This window comes from Stenella coeruleoalba (genome assembly GCF_951394435.1).
Source record: "Stenella coeruleoalba genome assembly, chromosome: 1".
Classification (NCBI taxonomy): domain Eukaryota; kingdom Metazoa; phylum Chordata; class Mammalia; order Artiodactyla; family Delphinidae; genus Stenella; species Stenella coeruleoalba.
The window spans coordinates 74,909,933-74,937,144 of NC_137169.1; the positions used below are offsets into that span (position 1 = coordinate 74,909,933).

A 27,212-nucleotide genomic window follows, 5' to 3' on the forward strand; every position below is an offset into this window, starting at 1 on the left:
TATTACAAACATTTATAGTAAAACTTTACTGGAAATGCATTTCTTAATGTGATGGGTGAGTGCTGATGATGGCATCTTCTACTACATGCAAGTCTGTTTACAACTGACTCTTAGATTAAGTGATTTCCCGCATTTATCTCTGCAGAACTCATTGCTAGAATTAAATTCCAGAAGGAAAACAAAAGGAAGTTTAAGTAATCTCATCTAGAGAGCACACTGCTGTTATTCACTAACCCTTCCTTCATCACAGTTATTTTCAAGGGATCTAACTAAAAGGCAGAAATGGTCTCTGGCTATTTATATAAGACAAGGCATCTGAAAGTAGTTAATGCTGTTCTTAGAAATTCTGGAATTCCTTTAATGTTCTCTAACATATATTTAATTCTGTACCATTATTATCAAAATAATCTTAACTTCCAAGGTCTTCAGTTCTAATGGCAGGATATTTTTTTAAAAATCCTAACTTTTAACATATATATTATACATTTCCTATTTAGAGTATCTTTAAATATACTTTTCAATCATTCTCTGTAAGCCTGAAATAAGACTTAATTTTCTACTTCCAGTTCAATTAGGCAAAGGGTACAGACTAGTATCTTTAAGGATGTAGAAATTTGACTTCAAAAATTCATCCTAATATTAAATGACATATTTCTTTACACAACTTCAACAACTCAACTGAATAAACATCTACCAAATATTTATTATATAGAAAACATGCTAGACACTTGTATGGGATTCAAAAATGTCCTCAAGGATTTTATCATCCTCGGCAGTGTTTCTCAAAGTGTGGTCCCAGGGATAACTTATATCAGGGTCCCTCAGGAGGCAGAGACTTTAACAAATGCAGGTTTCTGGGTACTAGGTAAGATTGACTAAACCAAAAACTCTGAGGGTGGGCTGAAAATCAACATTTTCATCTGTCCTAGATAATTATGATGGACACTGAAATCTGAGAAGCAATGTTCTGAGAAAAGAAATACTGGTTAAATGATCAGTTGAAGAGATGCTTATGGTAAGGTAGCAAAATTGGCCAGTAGGGGTACGGGCTAGGTGAAAAGCAAGGAGGGACCTGGCAGGACTACGAGGTGAGGCAGGCAAGAGACTAGACTCTTAGAATCAACAAAGTCTGAGAGGTGGTATCTTGCAGGCAGAGTTGAGACTCTAGGAAGTCAGAATCTGAGCAAGTAATGTGCACTGGGAGGTCACTCTGCTTTAAGGTAGAAGGGGGTCTTTGCTTGCTGGTGGGTGGGTGTTAGCAAAAGTCAAAAAGACGTCAGGTGGGTCTTACTTGAGGCCTTTAGAGAAACCAATTTCTCTAAAAGGGCGTAGGAAAAAGTGTCTTACCTCTTAACTTCAGAGTGAATGATTTTTAAATATTTCATGTTACAGATCCAAAGAAAGTAAAGTAACCTCAGTTTTTTATTTAAAAAAAATCCTCTCAGCACGGAAATAAAATCATCCAAGAGAAATAGCTCATTCTTTTGCTGGTTGCCTTTTAGAAAAAAAGAAAAAAGTGTTCCAAAATGATTAACTACAACCAGCACAGCAGGAAACAACTAATAGAATCTGCACGTACAATAGGGTAGTCCCCCCAAAAAGAGTAATAATCTTCTGTGACGTGCATGAAATCAAAGCTTAGATAAAGCTTTAATTTGGCTTGGGTTTAAAGTCTCAACTCTTGGCTCTATATGCCAATTTTTGGAAGCAGAGTAAAGGCAACTGGTCTGTGCATCAATCAAAAACTGACATGCAAAGATGCCCGTGTTTTCCACTGGTCACCTGCTATGCCATATGTATTAAGCACATATCTACTGTAACATTACCACACACCTATCTCCCCTCCTTGACTGTGAGCATCTTGAGGGCTAGTCTTTTAGATGTCTATGTGTTCCTAGTGCTTAGTGCTGTGCTGGCACATGGAAGGTGCCCAATGAATATTATCTGAATAAATGAAAAATAAAGACTTCATCTTTTTTTTTTTTGGAATTTTTGAATTTTATTTATTTTTTATACAGCAGGTCCAAGACTTGATCAATCTTAACCCATTGATACTTTAGGTCAAGGTTACATATCAGAAAGCCTGTTCTCTGAACAGGTGCTACTTTTTCTGAAGAAACTTTAATTAATTAATTAATTAATTTATTTATTTTTAATGGACTGCGAAGACTTTTATTTTTATTTATTTTTAACTTTTTATTTTATATTGGAATATAGCCGATTACCAATGTTGTGATAGTTTCAGGTGCAGAGCAAAGCGACTCAGCCATACATATACATGTATCCATGAAGAAACTTTAAATTATACTTGGTAGTTTTAACAATCTCTCTCTCTCTCTCTCTTTCATTTTACATATTGAGAATTGAAGCCTGCAGGAATTGGCAAACTATGGTCAGCAGGCCAAATCCTGCCCATTGTCTGTTTTTGTAAATAAAGTCTTAGAGTCATGCCCATTCATTTATGTATTGACTATAGCTGTTTATGTGCTACAATGGTGGATTGACAACTACAACTGTATGGCCCACAAGTCCAAAAATATTTACTGTCTGGCCATTTGCAAAAAAGCTGTCCAAACCCTGCTTTAGAGTATTAAAGTGGTATCAACACCTAGCACATAGCAGGCACACATATATTTAAGTGCATTAGTACACTACTTATTAAAAAAATTAAAACTGAATTCCTATTATGGGAAAGTCACTGACTCAGCACTGCAGAAAATATAAAGATGAAGATGCCTAAGGCAGCCACTGTCTTCAAAAGGGAGTTTATCATCATATGGGATGTTTTATTGGGATAAAATATAAGACAGGATTGCAGGAACCTATGAGAAGTTTTTGAAGCTCAAAGGATAAGGATTACATCCATTTGGGGGGAAGGGATAAGCTCCACTGTACACACTGATAAACAATAATCTTCTCAAAAGAATGGAGAGAACATACAGAAGGCTCATATGGAGGCCTACCACGTAAGGCAGGGTGGTGAGGGAGAAGTGAAAGATGGCTCTAAGGTCATATGCCTTGCTTACAAGAAGAATGACAGTGCCAATAACAAGGAATGACTGTCAACATTTATTGACTGTTTACTAGATGGCAGGTACATCAGCAGTCCATTTAATCCTCATTTAAAACAACACACACAGAAACACACACTAGGAACAAATGGATGTGGTGTGATGAGATCTAAACATGTTGAGTTTAAGATTTAATGAGATGTGTAAGTGAAGATACATGCAAACTAACATTTGAAGTCTGGGAGAAAGGTTGAAAATATCTCTAGATTTGGGAGTCATTTGTACAGAGATAACAGTTGATGACATCTTAAATAAAGTAGCCCCTGAAGCTTCATATTCTTCCAATACTATTTATGTCAAAAGAAATGTAAACTAACATGATTGGGTATCTGCCCCCTTGTGGTTAGTGGTGAGTGACCTGTTGGGAGCATAGCTAATATTGAACTTAGAGTACTTCCCAGAAGTATAAGAAATCATTTGGCTGAAAGAAGCCATTATTTTTCAAAAAGTAATACATAAGTCAACTGCCAGCCACACAGAACTTTTTTTAAAAAAGAGATTTCCTCCTTTTATTGATACTAAGAAAAGTAATTTCTAGGATTAAAACAACAAAAACTCTTACATTCATTGAGTCAACTCAGCAAGATGTTGACCTAAATGCTGCAACTTGTAATACATGAATAATACATATTTACTGAGACTGATTTGCTATGTGCCTGGCACCATACTAAGTAGCTGACATGCATTATCTGGAAGCAATCTTTACAACAGTGCAATACCTTTGTTTTGATCCCCTCTTTCAGATGGGAAAACAGAAACTTAGTAACTTTCCAAGGTCTGCATCAAATTTATAACATTATTTCAAATTTATAGAAAATCTACTTTGATGTAGGTTTTTGGATAAGAGCAAAAAGGTTATTTTGGAACATCTCATAATTTGTGTTAGGTTTGAGAAGTAGTGATTTAATAAATTTAGTATTTGTAATGGTAAAACTTTTGGTCTACAAAGTCTAACCTGGAACCTCTTAAAGTAAAATAAGGTCTACTTCTCCACAGATTATGTATTCTGGAAGGAGTTACTATTTCTTGTTGGAATGTGATATAATCTTACTCTGAAGGGAGCTTAGTAATAAGGGATTAGTATAGAAAGGCCATTCTTTTTGAAAATAACGTTTGAGAAAATGATGCCACTTCTACTTGAAACTCAATGTGCCCTAAGCCTCTCCAGGCCTTACCTCCATCTCTCAGAAGACAGATCCATGCCAGGTACCCCAGTCACCTTTACTTCATGTCTGTTTTCTCTGCTACAACAGAACTGTACCCTACTCAGTCTTGTATAAACCCCAATTTTTATTTATATGCCTAGGAGAGTAAATGTGCTTAATTAATGGCTTTTGAGTAAATCTGGAAAGAATCATCCCACAATAGCTTAAATCACATCTTTATCAAAATCAGGATCTTATATAAACATCAAAGCAGCAAAGTAAACATAAAAAATAGAAAATGTATCTGAATTTCTTCATGAAAAATAAATGATTCTATTAATAAGTAAAATATAGGTCTAAAATTCAATAGATTTGAAAAATTACAATTAAATGGACAGTATCAAAGCTGGGAGTATTCTAACTTGTCAGTAATAACTTAAGTTAGCAGCAATACAATGGCTGCCTCTGATGGTGCCTGGTGTTACCAACATAGGCTTTTCTGACTCAAAACACTCATTTACTTTCTGAGAACAGAAAGCTGGTGAGAAATGATGTGGCAAGAGGGTACCTTACATGAATTCTCCTCCACTGGGAATGTAAGCTCCACAGAGACAGGAACGGTTTTGCTTGCTGCTATCAGCCTAATGTCTTGAACAACACCTGGACCACAATGGGTACTAAGTGTTTGCTGAATGAATGAATGGATTTACTTAAGAAGACATATTTACTTTTATAAGAAGATACAAATTCAAACCCTGTGTATTCTGGAAAGAAAACTCTGAAATAGATCAGCAACAAATTCTTTAGAGTTAGACATACATTCTATGATCACCTAAACCTAAAAATAAAAGTTGTATATGGCAAAGCTAAAGCCTGGGAAACATTTAAGATTGCTCTAGTTGATCAGGTATATCATGGGACAATTGTCATAAACTCTTCAAGAATGGAAAACACAACCACTGGAAATTGGCAATACCAAGTATTTGGTAAAAAGACTCTACTCTGAATTTACCGGAATGCTATAAATCATATGATACATTTAAAATCAGAAAGCCACAAGGAAAATACATGGTTCTACCTTCCAAGTACTTTTCAGGAAATAATAAAATTCTCCTTATCTTAAATTAGAAGCCCACATTTTATAACCTATAATAATCTTACTTAGATGTTCTCTGAATGTACTTCCCTTTAATGATATAACTGTGATTAAGCATACAATCAAATGTGAATGCTCATCTTAGCCTATCTATGAATGTACTATCTGGTGAACACTGGTTAAAAAATCTTTAATTAAAAAAAAACTATTTCTAAATGTATCTCCATAGTATCTACTTGCATTATTCATGATTAGAAAATCCTAATAAAACTAGGAAGTTTTGTAGAAATTAGGATAACTATACCTTAAGGCTGACTGAACAGTCAGAAACATAAGGATGTACCTTACTCCAACTTAGGTCCACCTTCATGATAAAAGCTACCTCAACTGGAGTTTCTAACATTATTATTGCCTTAAAGTGATAATATCACTAGTCAAAGTTAAATAGGGTGGCAATTTTTAAATACAAAATTCTTAGATCTTGGTTGTATACTTCTGCTTCCTCTTCTTTGATGGTATTTTCATATATCATTGAGTTCAAGTAAACAACTCAAATGGGGAAATCTGGAAGACATGTTTTCTACATAGATAAGGTAAAGTCAGAGTACTTTTCATGTTACTAAGTTTGGCTCAGGTTTAGGAACAAAACAGCCTATTCTAGGTATTCCTTAAAGTCAATACCACTTATCTTTTACTTTATTAATCTATCATTCCCTCCCCTTTGGGGATTAAGAAGGTTAACCCAAGGCCCAACCAAAGTCCTTTTTGGGTTCCTAAAGAAGGAAAGTCATAAAATAAGAGAAAGTAAAGGACCTTAAAGGGACATGAAGCCCAGAGAAGTTGAGTGTCTAGAATTAGGTCATCTGATCTCACTGCAGTACGCTCCTTTAACCTTTTTTTTTTGGTGAAGGTTTATCCTCTTTGGTTCTTTGTTAAAATAAAACCTACCAGTCTTATTAGTATCCTCCTGTGTTCTGGTCTTTCTATGTTCTCATTTCCTTCTATGCAACTGCCCAAAACAGTTTTACCAAATGCTCCCCTCTGGGTCATGTCACGCTGCATGCATTTCTGTCACTCTCCTAGAAAACCCTGTCTCATAGGACAAGCTGAGATCGCCATTCCCTTCCCCTCTTCGGAGATTTACAGTACATATTTCCAAGTCAAAAATGAATGCTATCTGGGCCTATGCAGTCTGCCCTATATTATAAACTTTAAAATATTCTGTATCCTACATTTACCTTTTATCACATACAACTTTGGTTTCCTTGAATTTTAGAAGACTTTTTTAAGAATCCATTTATCTTCTGTAGTAGTAATAGTAATAGAAGAAATAATAAAAGCATGCACTTACCATGTGCTAAATAATCATCTTAATCTCTCATGATAATCTGATTATCATCACCTCCAGTTTAGAGATGAGGAAACGAAGGCAAGTTAGGCTATGTAATTTACTCAAGTTAACATAACTGGAAGCAGGCACAGCTGGGATTCAAACCCAGATCTGCTTTCACAGCCTGGATGCTTACATCTCTAAGCTCTACTAGCAGATGAGACCAATCCTATCTAGTCTGAACTGGATCTAGTAGTTTTGTTAATGAAACGATGGAAGACAGGGAAAGCATCACAGACATTAAAGATCAGGGTTTTGCAATTCAATGTAATGACACATAACTGCAGACACTGAAGGGACTCTCAGAGATCTTTTAGTGTAGTCTCCTTCATCATTCCATTAATGAAGGAACAGGGAGCCCAGTGATATTAAAACTCTCAAATCACATAGTTTCTTAGAACCTGGCTTTCTTCACATTTCTATGTAGAGTTCTTTTCACTGTGATATATACAATGGTCAGTTCATCACAGGAATTTTTTATTTCCAAAAGCAAAAACTTGAACTTTGGAACTCTGTTGTACAGAATATTTCTTGAAATAAGTTAAAATGGGATTTAAAAATCTTTCAGTTGCACATGATGTTACTTTAAAATATTCTAACCAGGGTGATTTTTCAATTGAATTTATCCTGTATTATGATAAGTGTGATTATTTAAAAATTTTAATTTGAAGGTAATTTTTAAAAGCCTAGGCTTTGTTGATTGCCAGATAATTAGCATAATAACTAGCCACTTAAGCTAAGCAAGCTACTTAATTATGTTACAGAATTAGAAAACATTTAAAGAAATGGAAAGGGAAGCAATTTTACCTTACTAAATTTTGCTGCATATTTTCTGCCTTCATTAAAATTCGGACCCCAGTCTGAGAGTGAATGTAGGCTTTCAACCTGAAATAAAAATGTCATATTAAAGGAAGCAAAACTGATTTTTAGTGTATTTTAAAACTGTGCCTATGGAAACTAAGCATCTATGAGTAGTTATTAATAATACTTAAAATTTATCTATCCAAGCACAGAAACGGTGTTAAAGATATTTTTCAACCAAGGATCTGTTTTAAAAATTACCTTTCTTCTCTCTGTACAGATTAATCTTGCTAATTTACTTATTTTTTAAAAATGTATCCAATTTGGTGGCAGGTATTTTGTCTTATTGTTAAATATATGACCAGCAATTAACAATTAGATTATCGGTAATGAGGAAAAGAAACTCAACTCTGGTAGCGGTCCCAGAGACACCGCTTGATATGTGACATGGATTTGTTTGAGTCTGGGCACCACTTTCTATGAAAAGTAGAAGATGAGATTTAACTAGAACTGAATCAGACACTTCAGAATCCACTCAGTTTCAAATTTTAACCAAAACAAGTATTCATAACCTAAGCAGGTATCACCCGGTGAAAAGAAATTCCTGCTCAGAAACATGAATAATTCACATATTAATAGTTTCCTTTTTTGAGTGCTGCTTACTACGTGCTAGACTCTGTACTAGAACTGTATGTATGTAATTTTTTACAAGCTTCGTAACAACTCTATCTAGTAAACATCATCATTCTCATTTTACTGATGGAAAAAATTAAGGTGCGGAAGTAAGTTGGTTCCTGGTCACATAGCTAATAAGGGACAGAATCAGCTATTCTAACCCAGATATTCATAACTGAATCTTTCCACTATGCTATGTTAACCATTTTTGTCCATGGTGTGTTTCTGGACAGGAGGCAGAGTGTGTATTACTCAGTTTTATGAAGACTTGGCTGAAATAGGATTTCCTGTCTTTAACTACTTGGAAACTCAATTTTCAGAGTTTTTAGTTCAACTGTGAAAGGCAGTTTAGTTTAAGGGGTAAGAGTACAGACTCTGACTCCAGACCACCTGGATTTGAATCCTAGCTTCCCTACTTATTAGCCATGTGAAGTCACTTAACCACTTTAAGGCTCAGTTTCCCCATCTTGTAAAATAGATATAACGGCAATAATCTACCTTAAAGGGTTATTGTGAGGATTAAATGAATTAATACATTTATTATTATAAGCTTCAAAGAGTAGTCTGGAATGCAGCAAACAGTGTTAAGTACTGCTGTTATTACTATAACCAAAATCCTCACCCAGAGCATCATCTCTGACTGACAAAGCCTTGAGTACACACCAAGGAAATGGGACAGAAAGTAAACAGTACAGAAACATTATACTCTAATAAAGACATGGCTTTATTTAATAAATATGCATATAGTAAATACCTCAACATTTTTAATAATTTCAGAAAGTTACAAGATTTTTGAAACATACCTTTGACGAATTACAGGATCAGACTTTTCAGGATCAATGTAAGGTCTTAGGATTTCATTAATAGTTTTATCATCTGGTACTCTTCCCAACAAAAACAAAAACAAAACTTATTACTTATAATTTTCTACTAAAGGTGTTAATTTAGAATTACTAAATATTGTGGCTTTAAAAAAATAACTGAACACAGACCTTTTATTTTAGTCTTGGCAAAATATAATATCCTTTTAAGCAAAAATTACTTAGGAAAAAAGCTCAAAAACACTTCTTGGACACATTTAACAAGTCTTAAAAATAATATTTTGAGAAGTTCCCTATAAATCAATTATAAAAATACAAAGCCTCATTTAACACACTCCTGTGTTCAAAGATGAAAAGAAAGATACCACAGTGAAGTAGATTTGAAAGTTGCAGAAATCAAAAATCTGAAAAAAAGGTTTCAGATGATGCTAGTTTCAGTGCATGTTCAAATTTATTTATTCTAAATCCTAAGACCAGGTTAAAAAATTGATACTACTCTCCCTGGAAACAAAGCATTTTAGGTTTACCAAATTTCCTGTATGTATGTATGCATATTGTTTTATACTATAAAGCTGTAGAAACAAAATTAAGACACTGTTTTGAACTAGCGATTTTCCTTAATCATTTATACATATTCATATACACTACTGTGCTACATATCCCACCTGTAAAATATGAGTCCTTTCCCTGTCTTTAGTCTGGTATGCAACCTTAAATAAGAAAGTTCTTCCCTAAAATCCATATGACAATTACAAAGAGAGGACATTTATGCATAATGTGAATATATGCTAAAGATATTATTTAAAAACCAACTTAAAATTTTCCTAACCCAAGGAATCAAATAGTATATCACCATTCAAATTTTTAAATGACATTTGAAATGCTCATAATATGAAAAAAGTAGGATAAAAAAACTGTTACGCAAATTACTTCCAATTATGAATACACATATATACATGTCTAAAATCATGTATTTTCTGAGAACACACTATGATGTTAATAGCAGCAATTTTATCATAGCAGAATTTTGGCTTATTTTTCATTTCCTATATAACCACCTTGCTTAAGATTCTTCCTCTTGATTCAGCCCTCTTGATTCTCCCTGCATTGCTCTCCTTAACATCTGTCCCCATGCTGAAGTAAACACCATCATGATTTCTGTGCTAATCATTTCCCTTAGAGCTCTACCACCACTAAAAGTATTCCTAAAAAGTATACTTTCATTTTTTTCACATTTACATATGAAAATCATACTCTGCATTCTTCCTTAACTTGTTTTTCTCATTCAACATTATGTTTGAGATTCATCCACATTGATATGTGTAGATGTAGTTCATTCATTTTCAGTGGTGTGTAGCATTGCATTGTATGAATATACCACACTTAGTTATCCAGTCTACTACTGACATCACGTTTAAGTTAACAGTTTATTTCAAATATGGAGACAAAATGAAAACAAGTGAGTTCTTAACAGACAGTCGTGATACTATACCTTTTTTCTACATACACAGCTTGACTCTGAGGAAACTGGAGCTTCACATGCCAACAGAAATGTCGTTTTCTAAGACAGAAAATAATCATGTGGAGATCAAGGCAGACAATAAAAGTCTGAACAAAAAACTGATTTCTTGAATTTTTGTTTTCAGATAATAATTCTAAAAGTATTCTTAGAATTTAACGTATTTTTTCTACTAAAAAGTATTTTACGTGGGCCTCTCACTGTTGTGGCCTCTCCCGTTGCAGAGCACAGGCTCCGGACGCGCACGCTCAGCGGTCATGGCTCACAGGCCCAGCCGCTCCACAGCATGTGGGATCTTCCCGGACCGGGGCACGAACCCGCGTCCCCTGCATCGGCAGGCGGACCCTCAACCACTGTGCCACCAGGGAAGCCCTAGAGGCTATGTTTTTTAAACAATATACTTGCAAGAGGTTTTAAGAGGAAAAAAACATTAGGCAGAGCAGTTCGAAATTCCAAGGACTTCGCATTCTTGAATTAGAAGGCAATTTCTCATAGTTCAGGGGCTTCTGAGATCACTTTTGCTACTGCTTGAAGTTTACAAATAAATTTCCTCGTGACTAAAAATAATGAGCTGATGTCTCTGCCTGACTAGTCTGGAAATTAGGTGAATGAAGTATTGTCTGGTTGAGACCAGCTGGCTGCAGATACACTTCTGAGCCATGAGTACTTGCATTCAGTAGCAAAACAGGAGACAAGTTGGTTGCTAAGCAGAATGCACTCTGAGTTAGTCCCTTTGCTTTCAGTCTAAACTTTGGTTTGATAACAGGATCAACAGTAATAATTCACTAAATGTGTGATTTTAGAAAAATAGCCATATGCTCTATTTAACATATCTAAATTTGGTGACACTAGACACCATTCCTTTTTTAAAAAATTTAATGCTCAAAATAGTCAATCCATTACAGAAATTTAAACGTCTTCATTACATGATCGTTTTACACATTCTCCTTACTTAGAAGAAATTTCTAACAACCCACTGGCAAGTCAATTGCCAGCTGTATGTCCAAGCAATGGCTAGCATCTCCTATAAAACTATCCCTTAGCAGCACGAGCCCAAAATCTAAAATAATTTTCTTTTAATACAATCTAGCAGAGTATCTCCCACCTAACATTTATATGATTTAAGCAAATTTTTGTCTGAGGACAACTAGCATAAAATCAAGTAAAAATCCTTCTATTAGGGTAATTAATCACAGATTTGGTTAATAACAAGACAGTTTTGAGCACTAGTTAGAGAAAAATATGCTTGATTACGGTTATGTTGATAGTGCCACTTATCACACAAGAAACAAGCATGTTAAGTTTAATATTTTTTTGGATAGAATAAAGTTGTAAAGCACCCCTTACTAATTTAAAGGTCAGATGTCTAAAATCTCAGAGGAAAAAACTTAAAAAAAAAATCTGAATGCAAACCACAAAGTTACTGGTTTTAAACAAAGAAGTCTTCTAAAATGAAACACCTTGCAATATTTGTTATCTGTGAAACAGGCATCGCGTAGTATCATTATCAAGAGGCTGAGAGATACCACATTTCTCTCTTACTATGAAATAAACTGATTTTTTAATCTTAATGTACAATATGGTTTCTTTCTAAATATATTTGATAAGTTACATGGGGAAGAAAAAAGTTGACCAACTTGTCATCTTGTGGAACTGTAAATCATACTCAATTACCCCAACCATTGCTTGAGTAACTTCAAGAATCATTCACCTTTCTTAACGTTCAGTAGACCCTAAATACCTTCAGAAAGTACTTAACATTCCAAAAACAAAGAGAGAAAAGCCCTTGAAAATAATTTTATTTGCTGTAGTTAGTTGTGGTTATAAGGAAATCATTCATTACTTTTATTATATATACATTGCTAAATTATGACTATTATAAAAATCTTTCTGTATTTGGCCTCAGTTCAAATATGAACAAATCTGAAAAGTACATTTAGTTTTAAAAAAATATGATGTTGCAATATTTCAAAAACAAAAAGAGAATAAAAACATTTAATGTAACCATAGTCAGATTTAACCAACTTGTATATTGCCATATTTATATGCTTGAGATACTTTTCTTCTAAGAAATATAAGATTATTAATATGGTTGATGAGTCTTTTTACTGTTCCTTGATCCAATTCTCTTCTCATCATCAGAGGTAACTACTATCCTGAGGTTGGGTGTTTATTTTTGTCATCCATGATTTTATATATATATATATATATATACACACATATCTATAAATAATACAGTATTTTGTGTGATATCAACATTTATTTCAGTGTTATACTCTAAATATCTTATGCTTTGCTTTTCATTTACATTATGCTTTGGAGATTTACGAATATACACGTAAATTAGTTCATTAATTTTAACTGCTACGTTGTATTCCATTGCATGAAGAATGCTAAAATCTATTTATCTACTCTTTACTGATAGACATTTATGATTGCTTCCAATTTTTTTACCATTTGTTCTTGTTCTTCCATATTAAATCACAGTAAAGAAAAAAATAAAAGAATATCCTCAGGGATGGGACCATCATTTACCTTTAACTGGTACACAGAACTAAAAGTTAACTTCATTGAAAAACTGCCTGTACTTTTTTACTCTATGGTAGTATAAGAGGCATTTGAGAACAGTAATGCAGAGTATAAGATTTAAGTAAGAGTGGACAAAGAGGTTGAAGGGTGTTGTATAAACAATTCCTGAAATGAGTGAGTTAATTATCTCTAAAGTAGTTCTTTAGTTTCCCTGAAATTGATGTGGTCCTGACACAGGCAACTAAATCTCTTCCTGAGTCTGAAAGAATTGAGTTTGTTTCTCATTTTTCATAAGTATATATAGTGATATATGTCCCACTTAAAAAAATACACATACATCAAAATCCCAACAACATTACTTATGAGGGGAACTCTGAGTCCCCCTCTTTTTTGCTTATAAGTTTTCTGAAAGGACAGATTTTGTAAAGGAAAAAATTAAAGAATGCTTCGGTGAGTACCTTTAGGCATATACATAACTGTTGCTGTATTTTGGATTATTTTCTAAAGATAGATTCCAAGAAATAGAATCATTAGGATAAAGCTGGGTTTCTCAACTTCAGCAGTGCTGACATTTTGGACCAGATAATTCTATTATGGTTTGAGGGGTGGAGGTACATCGTCCTGTGCATTGCAAGATGCTCAGCAGCATCCCAGGCCTCTAACCATGAGATGCCACTAGCAACACCCACTCCCTTAGTTGTGACAACCAAAAATGCTCCCAAATATTGCAAATGTCCTCCAGGAGGCAAAATCACTATTTTTGAGAACCACTGGGACAGAGGTTTAAACATTTATTATTGTTCTTAATGCATTAGGACTACTATTCCCTAAATTCAATAAAATGCTTTCAACTGTAATAATGTCATTGTGTCCTTGTCGTATTTATCAACATTCTCAAGAACAGAAATACGGTACCCAGAATATTCTCGGTCACTTAGGCACTCCAAGGCACTATGTTTAGAGTTTGATAATAGACTGGTGAAGTAATGGTGGTAATCATTAAATCTAATGTTCCCTTCTCGACAACCTGATAAAGTAACAGAAAAACTGACCCCTTCTCTCTGAGTGCCACGAAACTGAAGTAACTATTCATGCACAGCAAAGCCTTTTCTCCTCCTCCCCCAAATATCAACACACACACACACACACACACACACACACACACACACACACACACACACACATTCTCTCTCACACACACACATACCCCATGCATTCTCAACGGGGGCAGCATCACCCAAAAAAGGCTGAAAACTGGTTCTTAGGAGGGTAAAAAAAATCTTAGACAGTATAATGGTTTGTGGCCCTTTAGAGGGCGCCTGTACATAAACAGATATATAGAGTATAACTGTGGTATCAAAATATCGGGGGGGTGCAATTTAAGGAAAAATGTTTAAAAAGCCTCCTTGGGAGGCAATAATGAAAAAAAAGTTGAGAAATACTTATATATGTAAGTATTAAATGATGAAAATAAATATGTTTTATACTTGATTTTAATGAGTTAATATAGGACACTTATTTAACAACTCTTGCTTACTAGAAACTATTAAGGATCATTTTCTTCCACAGTTTCAAGAAAGTAATATGTGGATGAAGACACAAATTTGGGGGGGAAGTACTATACCTACATACTCAATTATTCTCCTGACTTCATGACTTTGTATTTACAAGTATGAAGGATATGCCCCAAGCTTTTAACTACGGTTATTTCTTAACATTGTGAAAGGACTTAATTCTTACTTTATGTGTCTGTATTAAATAAATTGTTGACATAATGACTGACTAGTAGTTTTTATAATCAGAAAAATCAAAGATGTTTTCATGGGGAAGTGCAGGATGGTAGTCACAGAAAGGACAGGAATAATTTTAATATTCTTTTTAAACTTAAAAACATTTTATTATTAGCAGTGTTATTTTAAGGTGTTTCCTTTTTATCTCAGAAATTATTATCCAACCAGAACTGTCAAATGATTACTTATCTAATTATTTGACAGCTTCAAAGCTATCTTCCTCAAGAAATACGCTACGACTAAGAGTTACACATGGAGGCTGAATTCTAAGAACTAAGATTTCTAATATAAAATTTAAATGAGCATGAATATTTTTGTTCCTAAAAAAAAAAAAATCACCAATTCTCATTCCATTCCATCACTGATTAACAAACATTTACTCAAAAAACACTTCTAAGGGCTCGCTAGGCATTAGGGATGCAAAGAGACTGAGGAGATGAGCCCAAAGCAGACCTCTTTTTAGGGTAGTGAGGCAACCACCAACCCACTGCGTTTTTCTTCCAAATCACTGTGAGAAGCTTATAGAGTTCCACATAAAAGAACTCTGTTCTTTATTGACACTGTACACAGAAAGGATATCCAATATACTGTAATGCCCAGAGGTAGGAGAGGGCAGAGATTAAGTGGACTCTGAAACCTACTCTTAACAAAATTTATTACTTTATGTGATCTTGAGCAAGAGACACATCTCTGTGCCTCAGGGTTCTCACAGTAAAATGGGGAGAACAGTATTTATATCATAGGATTAAATGAGTACATACACGTCAAGAGCTCAGAACATAGTAATCAAAAATGCTAGTTACTATTTTTACCATTGTTATAATTTTACATTCAGTTTAATGTCCTGTGAGTTATGAAGCTCAGAACAGAAATACTGATGGGGCCTTTAACTTAGAATATTGTGCCATGAATTTATAACCAAACTCCACTTACATGGAATTCAGTGTTTATGAAACTGGACATGTGGGCTAATGCCAGATTATAAAGGGCTCTGAATGTTCTGCCAAACAATATGGATTTCATTCTGTGGTTAGTGCACTACCAACAAAGGTTTTTAAAGAAGAGGGAAATGAGGGGCTTAGAAGGAGATCTCTCATCCTACTACTTAACTCTAATAACTGTTTCTAGAGTATATTCAGGACATTAACTTTTTAGCCCTTGTTTGTAGTTATTAAGGAAAGTATTTCCTACTACTTTTGAGAAGTTCACTGACATAGTGCAGTTTAAATATGCCTGAAATTTTTACTTATGATTTTTAAATACAGGTGACTCCACGAGGTAAGCTAAAGCTAGATTTTCCACAAGTCTGATCTTCAGAGTACTATACCACTTATTAAGTTAGAAAAGCCTACAGGTTATGAAGACTACCAGTAGATCCTTTTACCAGAGAGTACTAGCAAGTAGCAATAACAATAGTTATCCCCTGGTATCCTGGGGGAATTGGTTCAGTCCTTCCCCACACTCCACTGCACAGATACTAAAATTGAAGATGCTCAAGTCCTTTATATAAAATGGTGTAGTATTTGCATATAACCTACACACACCCTTACATATACTTTATTTAAAAAAATTATTTTATAAAATATTTGATTAATTAATTAATTAATTAATTAATATAGGCTGTGCCATGTGGGATCTTTTAGCCACACGCAGACTTCTTAGTTGCGGCATGCGAACTCCTAGTTGCAGCATGCATGCGGGATCTAGTTCCCCAACCAGGGATCAAACCCGGGCGCCCTGCACTGGGAGTGCAGAGTCTTACCCACTCGACCACTAGGGAAGTCCCCTCACATATACTTTAAATCATCTCTAGATTGCTTATACTACCTAATACAACATAAATGCTATGTAAACAGTTGCTGGTGTGCAGCAAATTCAAGTTTTGCTTTTTGGAACCTTCTGGAGATTTTTTCCCCCCAAATATTTTCAATCTGTGGTTGACTGAATCTGTAGATGCACAACCTGCAGATACAGAGGGCTGACTAGTTTATTAAGTGCCTTTTGAATGTCATGCATTGTTCTAAATGTTTTATATGTGTTAATTTATTTCATTCTTGTAATTCTGTGGGATAAGTGCTATTATTTACAGGCGAGAACACTAAGGTAGAGAGAAGTAAGTCACTCCTCCAACACGATTATTCAGCTGGAAGGTGGCAGAGCTGGGATTTGAACCCAGGCAGCACATTAACTCCAGAGTCTATGCTCCAATCTAGTATACTATTATGAACTTTCCAGAAATGAAAGTTCAGTAACAAGCCATGTATTTTTCTGTACTGGTAATTCAAATGGATCTCAATTATATTTTATTTTAAATATTTGCCTCCATATTTTAAAATCACTTTTAAGAGTTATAGTGGACATTTTGTCTCCTTGGCAACCCTTATCACCATCCTCGTTCCTAATCCATAACCATATTTTGATGAATGGATCCCATCCCTACCTCCAGGACTATACACTTAACTGTCTGGCTTAAGAAAATCACATCGTATGTCCTCCTGGACACAATGGTTCAGGATTGGGCAGATGACCTAGGCGGTCCACTCATGGTGAATTTCAGGTTTCCTGTTCAGTTATGCTGGGAAAGAAGCATTCCTAAATATTTACTTAAACTGTTACAAGGATTCAGCTGACACCATAGAAGATACAATGGAGAATCAGCAATAAACTGGGTCCTTGAAGATACAATTGAGTCATTGTACCTATTCACCCTGAAATCCATCCAACCTCAGAACATTTAGTTATGAGAGCCAATAATACACCCTATTTATAGCTCAAACCGGTTTGAACTGAATATTTTATTTCATGAAAAATAAAGCATCCTAACTGTTTGATACAAGGGATTAAATTTTTCTTTCTAGATGTCATCTTGCATTTCTAAGCAACGGAAAAGATAGACTAATCTGTATATTGTCAACTGTTATAAAATTTGGACACAGCAAATAATACCTGATGGAATTTCAGGAAAAAGGCATTTTGTTCCATTATGGGTTACGAAATCTTATTTTAACTTAAAGCAGAAGGAAAATCTACAAAAATGTGAAACCCTTCAAGAAAAAACAAATGTACAAAATATCTACATAATTCTTCACTCATAGGCATTTTATCTTTTTGAAATGTATTTCAAGATCAAAATTTAAAGCTTCAAACATAAACGTAACTATACTTCATAAAAATAATCCATCTATTTTATTAGGATTGGTACCATAGTAAGTGTTTTTGGAAGAGTGAATACAAAGGATCTGTGTAGTTACTTAGCATGGATTAAAATTACTGGAACTGGGGAGAATGAAAACCATAATTTTATGTCTCACATCATTATGAAAATACTTTGAAAAGTTCCAGTTATATATTATATTTTGCTCTTTTAAAAATCAGTTTCACTACTACATGATAATAGGAAACAGGTTAAGTATGTGGTACTGGCTTCAGTAGACAGTATATTAAGAAAATGGATATAGTAGGTAAAGATCGAAATGAAAAAGTACATTTTGCTTCAAATAACTGTAAATACTTGAGCACTTAATAATGCAGTTCTCCACTGGGAGTGGCATCAATCTCATTTGGAAGTGGCTAGGCAGTTTTGATTGTTCCAAGGCTGGGAAGCACTTTAGGCATATAGCAGGTGGGGACCAGAAATGCTAACCTTCCTGTAATGCACGGGACAGTCCCACACAACAAAAACTGTCCTGTTCAAAATGCCAATAGAGCCCCTACTAAGAAACACCAGAACACAGAAAGGATAGCAGATATGTGCATAACAAAAACTGAATACCAGCACTAAATGCCAGCATCTGTTTCGCATTAACTTTGGAGAAAATATGTACTATAGGAACTCTGGCAAAGGAGAAATAATGGAGAAGATGAACTACCATGTGTACTTTCACAGATGTCTAGGAAATATGAAAGGGGAAGACATTCAAGGATTAAGAATATAACCAGCCTGGGTACATTTAGTTGAATACATTAGGAAATACATATACATACAATATAATATATAACTGGAACTTTTCAAAGTATTTTCATAATGATGTGAGACATAGAATTATGGTTTTCATTCTCCCCAGTTTCAGGTGGGGACAACTATGAAGATCCACTATTTGGTATGGATCCCTTAGAGGAACAGGAACGTATTCTGCTTAAAGTATGACTCTCTCTCAACTCCCTGCATGGCAATATAAGGTCCTGCAAGGCCCAGCCCCAGTGGGGCTCTCTCCAGTCTCATCCCCTACCACTTCCCAACTCCCACCCTAGTTTCTAGATATACGAGACTACTTACATTGTCTTCAATTTGCTACTCTTTTTGCATCTGATATTCTCACCATAGACTATCCTTCCCTCTGTCTGGATAAAACCCTAGACTTAAAAACTCCTCCTTGTCCTTCAATAATTTGCTCAAATTCTATCTTCTCTTGGGAGGACTTTCCAGTCCCCAGCTCTTGAGGAATAACACTTCCCCAAGGCTGGGGCACTGAGCCCTCCTTTGTGCTCCCACAACGCTCCATGTATCTTCCATCAGAGCATTCACCACACTACGTTATGAGTTTGCTGTCTTGTCTTCCCACTGAACTACTTGAGAAGAAGGACAGTGACTTACTGGCATATAAGTCAGTGGTTTTCAGGTAGAGATAAACATCAGAATCACCTAGTGCCTTTTTTTTTTTTTTAAATTAAAGACAAATTATTTTAGAGCCCTTTAGGTGCACAGCAAAATCAAGAGGAAGGTACAGATTTCCCATATATCCTCTGCCCCTACATATGCACAGCCTCTTCTGGTTCTTTTATAATGTAAAGATACCTAAGCTCTACCCTAGGCTCAATGACTTAGGAATTCTGTTGGTCGGGCCCAGGTATCTGCATTTTGAAATTATCCCAGTTAATTCTGATGTATACTCTAGATTGAAAACCACAAAACTGGCACATTATTGTCCGCATCTTACAAATAAGGCAATGGGCACAGAGAGGTAAATAACTTGCCAAGAAAACTCCCTTACACATAAAAATTAAATTAAATTTTGTCATGTTTAATACAAAATAAACATTTGAAAATTATTAAATATATTATTATTCCTCTTTTAAAAAGTAAAGACACTGAGGAAGACCCTTCATTATTTTGGGTAATGAGAAATACTTGAAAGATATGTTTCCAACTGCCTGAAAAGCAGCAATTTCAAATGGCGGGGGGATAAAGAAAGGAAGGTAATTTTAGGCCATGGAATAGAGTACAACACTTGAGAGCTTCAGGCAGTCCATCCAAAGCCACATGAGATGACAGATTACACCTACTGGCAGTTCTGCCTATGACCAGTGAAGGTATCTCTGAGCTAATGACTCCTGTGGGTACAAGAAGCATTAAAAGATTCTGAGCAGGTGACCATCATACTAAAAACATGCTTTAGGAAGATGTATCTGGCATCAATGTGTAAGAGTGACTGAGGTGAGAAGACACTGAAGACAGGGAGAGCTCTCAGAAGTTCCCCAATAGTCCCAGGTGAGACAAGCTGGGCCTGCATGGGAGAAGACAGCTGATAGTTGCTGCGGTGAAGGAAGTGGAAAGGGACTCATTACTGAGGCATATCATGAAGAAGCAGACTCGGTGACTGAGGAAGGACTTCCCTAACTGAACCAGTATGGGGACTCTGATATGATCAAGAATGTTTGGTTTCCATTTGTATGAATGCTGGGTAACTGTTGCTGTGGAAAGATATACCCTCTGTGATGCTGTGGCATAAGAACCTCCTTCTGACCACTGCCTACATGGCCCCAGTAAGGGAATACCTGATTGACTGAGGAACCATTAGAAAACCAGTGTGAAAGAATAGAAGTGTTAAGTCCTTGCTGTTGCTTTGAAATTTTTTCATCAGACTGTATCAAAGCAGTTATTGGAGAGAAACCATAGAGCTAATCATTTTAAATTAGTTAACAAGTTTGTACTGAGCACCTATTACGTAATCCCCCCAAATCGACCTCTCTCACCATGACCACAACTGCTAAATCCATTTCATTTTCCTTTGCTCTTTTCTAAAGTTAGTTTGCAACAAAGTACAAACCTATACTACTTATAAGACACCATACCCCCCCAAAAAAACCAAATCCACAAAAACAAAACCAAAAAACCTGTTGTTTAAGAAATGTATTGCCACATAATCGTTTAAAGAAAAAAGTGCTACTGACATTAATACAGAGGTGGATAGGTATATCATCGCAATAAAATTTGAATGCTGTAATTTTATCCAAAGAACAAAAAGTAATTAAAAAAATTTTTTTTATTTAAGTAGAGTTGATTTACAATGCTGTGCCGATCTCTGCTGTACAGCAAAGTGACTCAGTTACACACATACAGACATTCTTACAAAAAGTAATTTTAAGAATCTATAAAAGGTTATTTCTTTACAAGAGAGACATCTAGTGGCTAGCTTCTAAAATAGGACTGGAGCTCAAATAGCAATTCACACTGTTGTTTAATAACGGGCACACTTCCACTATCTTAATACTCTAAGTTTAAGAGAGACCCCTAGACAGAGAGCCTAAGAACTCTGGGCCGAAAGGAAGATAGCAACTCAGTTCTAAGCTGACAGTTGTAAAGGAATGAAGAAGGACTGGGCTGCTTCGAAATGAGGGTCGAGGTCATGTGGAGACAAACTGCCAGAAGACAAAGGTCAAAAGTTGGGTCCATTCCTAGGGAATGGGAGGTTAGACCACACAAGAGAGTACATGCCTGGAGTTAAGCTAAAGATATTATTGGGGAGGAGTCTCTCAATCTAACTCTTTTTTCCAAATGACAAGTCAAAATATATTCCCCCTCACTGCTGAATCCTCAGGTCCAAATAGCCAGGAAAATAAAAAGAGAGACTTAGGCAACCAAACGAGATGTGATATTCAAACACAACCAAGATAATCTCCAGGTTTGCTATCCATGGCTTTCTGTAGCAAAACACTAAAACACAACTGAAAAGATGCAGCCATGGATAAAAACATGGAATTTTATATGACAGTATCAGAATACTTTTCAAAGACTATTGAATATATTTACAACTCAAAATGTATAATGGTCCTGCCCACATCCATCAATGTCTTTTAAAATTATTATTTAAAACATTCATTTATTTATTCTTAAAATAAGTATTACATGCACATGGTCTAAAATTCAAAAAAGGTACAAAAGGGCACGTAATTCCCATCCCTGTCCCCCTCTACCCAATTTCCCTCCCTTAAGATAACTACTATTAATAGTTTAATATAAGTATATACGGATATAACCTTTACTTTTCACACAATGGTAGCACACAATGAACAGAGTTCTGTATCTATCTTTATTCACTCAGTATTTCTGGCAACCATTCCAATATTCATACATTTAGAGCTGCTGAATTTTTTCCCCATTTTAAAGGCGTACCATAATTTATTTAACCAGTCCACTATTGATGGATATTTAGATTCATACTACTCTTTTGCTATTACAAACAATGTTGCACCATATGTATGGTTATATATATCAGATAAATTCCTAAAAGTAGAATTGTTAGGTGAACAAGTAATTATCATGCCTTCCTGATCCATCTATCTTCGACAACTGACCTTCCCTTTGTTTGGGGCCACTACTTATTTTAGGCAATTAGGGCAACTTGGCGGAGAAGATCATCTGAAAACTCTCTCAAGGCACACAATAAGAAATCCTGGAGAAATACAGCAAACATACTGAGCTCATCAAAAAGTATGAAAAATTTTCAGGGGCCAAAAGGAAGCAGGAACTAAAAACCATAGTGGAATGTGGAAGCTATACCTGCTCTGGAGGCCTTTGCTTCCAAGTAATCAAGAGGATTGGTAACCAAAAGGCTTATGTTTCAACAGCCACTGCGGGACATGAGACAAGATACTGATCTCACATAAGCTGGAGACCTCAAACTGAGATCACTGCATAAAACTACGCAGTGAAAGAGTGAACCAGAAAAATTCTGCCAACCAGCAAAGGGAGACAATGAGGAAACCTGTCCACCTCAGCTTGAGGTCTAAGGAGAGAGAAAGGTATAGGAGGTGGGGGAAAGGTTTCAATTGAGAATGAATAAGTATGGACTCCTCAAATAGGTTTGGGGTTCAAATTATTATCAGTAGTCTGATAAACTTCAGACTAAGAAATTAAAGAGGGTCCTGGATTGGTGCGATGGGTATCTGGCATAAGCAAATGCATACCACCTCCTACATGAACTTGAGTTCATAATTACATTTTAGAAAAAAACAAGGAAACAAGCCATCAAAATGAAGTCAGCAGAAACAGTAGACAGCAGTAACAAATTTCCAAGAAATTCAGACAGAATTATTTACACAAATAACAAATGCACTAAATTACTGAATAAAAAGGGAGGTTAAAACATGAGAAAGGAATACATTCTACCTAAAAGACCAGGCAGATTTGGGAAAGGAACAGAACTTCAAGAAATGAAAAGTGTAACTGAAACACAAACAAAAAGTCCACTCAGTACATGGGCTAAATATCAGATTAATTAGACACAGCTAAGGAGGGAAAGTGACTTGGTTGATACACCTGAATGAATTACCCAGAATGTAGGTAAGACCGACAAAGAAATAAAAAATTAAGATAATGTATTAGAATTTTCCAGAATTATGCAGAAAGCACAGCAAATCCAAAGGAAGATAAATCACCCCAAAGACAAAAGTGAAGAACTTAAAAGCAATTGACATAGAAAGATTGTATAAAACATCAGTGTCTCAATAATGGCAAAAGAAGTAAGAAAACAGTGGAATAAATAAACTGAAGTACTAAAATAAATGTCAACTTGAGATACTTCATATTCAGCTAAACTATCATTCAAAAGTAAGGGTGACCTATATGATTCATATATATGAAATTTTAAAACAGGCAAAATTCATCTTCAGGGTGAAAATTAGAATAGGTTATCTGAGGAGGAGAGGAGATAACTAGGAAAAACCTTTCTTGGGTGATGGTAATATTTTATATATTTACAGGGACTGGGTTATACTGGTATATGCATTTGTCAAAACTCAACAAATATACACTTAAGATTTGTGCATTTTATTGTCTGTAAATTTTATGTCAATAGGAAACGTGAGTTTCATATCTTTCAGACAACTATTTAAACTCCAACATTATTTTTTAACTGAACATACTCAATATCATGGATGTCATTCCATGACAATACATCTGTATCTAACTGTGTTTGTTTAATGGTTGCATAGAATTCCACTGTATGAAGGCATCATTATTAACTTAGCTCAGCCCAGGGCTACTGAGGGCTACTCGAAGCTGTTGCCAGTTTTTACACTATTAAAAACAATGTTGCAATAGATATACATGTACATATATTTCTGTGAACTGTACTAATACATTTGAGGCTAAATTCCTTGAGTAGGCAGGTATAACATTTTTAGAAATATTGTCTTCTAAAATGACACCTAAGTTTTACTCTCAAGAACAGTGGAAGAAAATGGTCTGGCTAGCTCATACCTTCATTATATCAGATATTGTTAATATATGCTTGTCAGACACATATTGTGTGTGTATGTATATGTATACATCTTTCTATGACCATCTATTCTTATCCTTTGCCCCTTTTCCTAATTAGTTACTAGTCTTTTTTATTAATGCCTAAGCACTGTCATATATGTTTAAACATTTTTTTTGGAAGCGGGTCTGGTAGTCTTGATTTTATTATGGTCTTTTTTGGCCAATTTTTTTTAAAAAATTATGTAAATTTAGTTTTTCTCTTTTATGGCTTTGGATGGGATGTTCCTCTCATCAAAATTATGAAAATATTCCCATATTTTTAATTTCATTTTAAGTTTAAGATTTTACTAACATAATGTTGTAGGTCACTTATTCTTCAAAAATAAATTTATTCATAGAAAAAGAGATCAGATTTCTGGTTACCAGAGAGAGGGGAGGAGGGGGAATTGGACAAACGTAGTCAAAAGGTACAAACTTCCAGTTATAAGATAAATAAATACTAGGGATGTAATATACAACATGGTAAATATAATCAAGATTGTTGTGTGTTATGTATGAAAGTTGTTCAAAGAGTAAATCCCAAGCACTCTCATCACAAGAAAAAAATTTTTTTTCTATTTCTTTAATTTTGTATCTACGAGATGACGGATGTTCATGAAATTTATTGTGATAATCACTTCATGATATATGTAAATCAAACGACTATGCTGTACACCTTACACTTATATAGTGCTGTATGTCAATTATATCTCAATAAAACGGGAAGAAAAAGATTTTAATTCCACCTGGAAGTTCCAGTAAAAAAACTGTCAAATGGCAAACAGTCTCAACCCCATTTATTGAATAAGTCATTCTCTGTATTAATTTGAAATACTATCTGATCATATACTAGAGTGCCAAATAGCCTCATGTCTATTCTCTGTTATCTGAACTGTTCATTTCTACATCAACACCATAAAACTTTATTAAAATTTCATACATTTTAATGAGTCCAGCCTTATTACTTTCTTTTCCCAGGTTCTCCTGGTGCTTCTCCCATGTTTACTCTTCCAAATGAACTTAAGTCATTTTTATCATGAATCCTTTCCTTCTCCAAAAAAAAAATTAAAAAATCCGAAATCAAAACCAAACAAAATCCCATTAATATTTTCATTGGGATCATATCAGATTTAAAGATCATTCATTTAAGAAACAAATGTTATTTCTATAATATTGAGTCTCTTAACAACATGGTCCTTTCCCCCCATTTGTTCAACTCCTTTAAGCCATTCAGTAGAATTTAAGTTTTCTTCATAGAGCTCTTTCATATTTCTTTCAATAGTTTTTGATTAGCATTGGGTGAAAGTAAACATCAAGTTACATGCCCCACGTAAGAGATGAGGCAGAGAAGTTACCTTTGAAAGAATCACAATTTAAAAGAAGTAGTTTGGGATCTGCTATAAAATAAGTAGGGGAGCCTTATATTGCACACATTTCCTTACTAAGCTCCTCTATTTTTAACAGAGAATGTCTTTTCCGTATTGGCTCAACTTATTCTTAATATAAGCATCCCTTAACTTTTCTTTGTTCATTAAAGTTATCTATTACGACATTCCAGCAAATTCACCACTCCTCTAAAATTTGTTGCTACTGATATTAAATACACTTTTGACATCACAGGCTGGTTAGTGTTATATCCCACTTTGACTATAAAATGAAAATTATGGTTCCTAGTCTTAGAAAAATTCACATATCACATAATTTTGCATATGATTTTAAGAGATTTGAAGTCATACTGGTCAAAAACTCCTACCATAAAGGATGCCTGGCTTAAAATGAACCTATGATTCTAAGGTACCTAATGCACTTGCTACCACATAACCTGCTGTTAGTCCTACAGAGGTAATTCAAGCAGAATGTGCTTTAGTCACACTTCATATGGGGCTATTTAATTGTTTTTAAAAAACGTTTTATTTTCAAGTAATTTCAAACTTTACAGAAAAGTTACAAAAACACCACAAAGAATTCTTCACTCAGAATGCTCAAAAGTTACCACTGGAACATTTAATTTTTTTTAACATCTTTATTGGAGTATAATTGCTTTATAATGTTGTGTTAGTTTCTGCTGTATAACAAAGTGAATCAGCTGTATGTATACATATATCCCCATATCTCCTCCCTCTTGCGTCTCCCTCCCACCCTCCCCCTATCCCACCCCTCTAGGTGGTCACAAAGCACTGAGCTGATCTCCCCGTGCAATGCAGCTGCTTCCCACTAGCTATCTACTTTACATTTAGTAGTGTATATATGTCAGTGCTACTCTCTCACTTCGTCCCACTTCCCCTTCCCCGTGTCCTCAAGTCCATTCTCTAGGTCTGCGTCTTTATTCCTGTCCTGCCCCTAGGTTCATCAGAACCATTTTTTCTTTCTTTTTTTTTTTTTTTAGGTTCCATATATATGTGTTAGCATATGGTATTTGTTTTTCTCTTTCTGACTTACTTCACTCTGTATGACAGACTCTAGGTCCGTCCACCTCACTACAAATAACTCAATTTCATTTCTTTTTATGGCTGAGTAATATTCCATTGCATATATGTGCCACATCTTCTTTATCCATTCATCTGTTGATGGACACCTAGGTTGCTTCCATGTCCTGGCTATTGTAAATAGTGCTGCAATGAACATTGTGGAACATTTAATTTTTAAGAACTTCAATTTGTGTTTTTGTGTATACTGTAGCTCAAGCTGCTTAAACAAACAAAGGAATAATTTAATACCTAGGGAGTAATTATCTTAGTACAGGACCAAGATTGCATACGAACAATTCCAAACCCTGAATCTCTGAAATTGAAAAATTTTCATAACTCCTCCAGCAGCAGAAACCTGACTGAGCTCATTTACAGTCATTATTTTCC

At 34.9% G+C, this 27,212-nt stretch overlaps 1 protein-coding gene across 3 annotated transcripts in view; it reads right to left on the reverse strand.

The window, feature by feature from the left end:
• Positions 1–27,212, reverse strand: part of ZNHIT6 (zinc finger HIT-type containing 6) — a 58,080-nt gene that overhangs the window by 16,648 nt on the left and 14,220 nt on the right. For 2 of the 3 annotated variants that reach the window (XM_079924123.1, XM_079924125.1), the window contains exons 6-8: positions 10,492–10,560; positions 8,982–9,062; positions 7,510–7,587 (exon numbers count right to left, since the gene is read on the reverse strand). In XM_079924123.1, coding sequence (XP_079780249.1) covers positions 7,510–7,587; positions 8,982–9,062; positions 10,492–10,560 — 228 coding nt within the window. The remainder of the gene's footprint in view (positions 1–7,509; positions 7,588–8,981; positions 9,063–10,491; positions 10,561–27,212) is intronic. The other variant, XM_079924124.1, reaches the window with a different exon arrangement.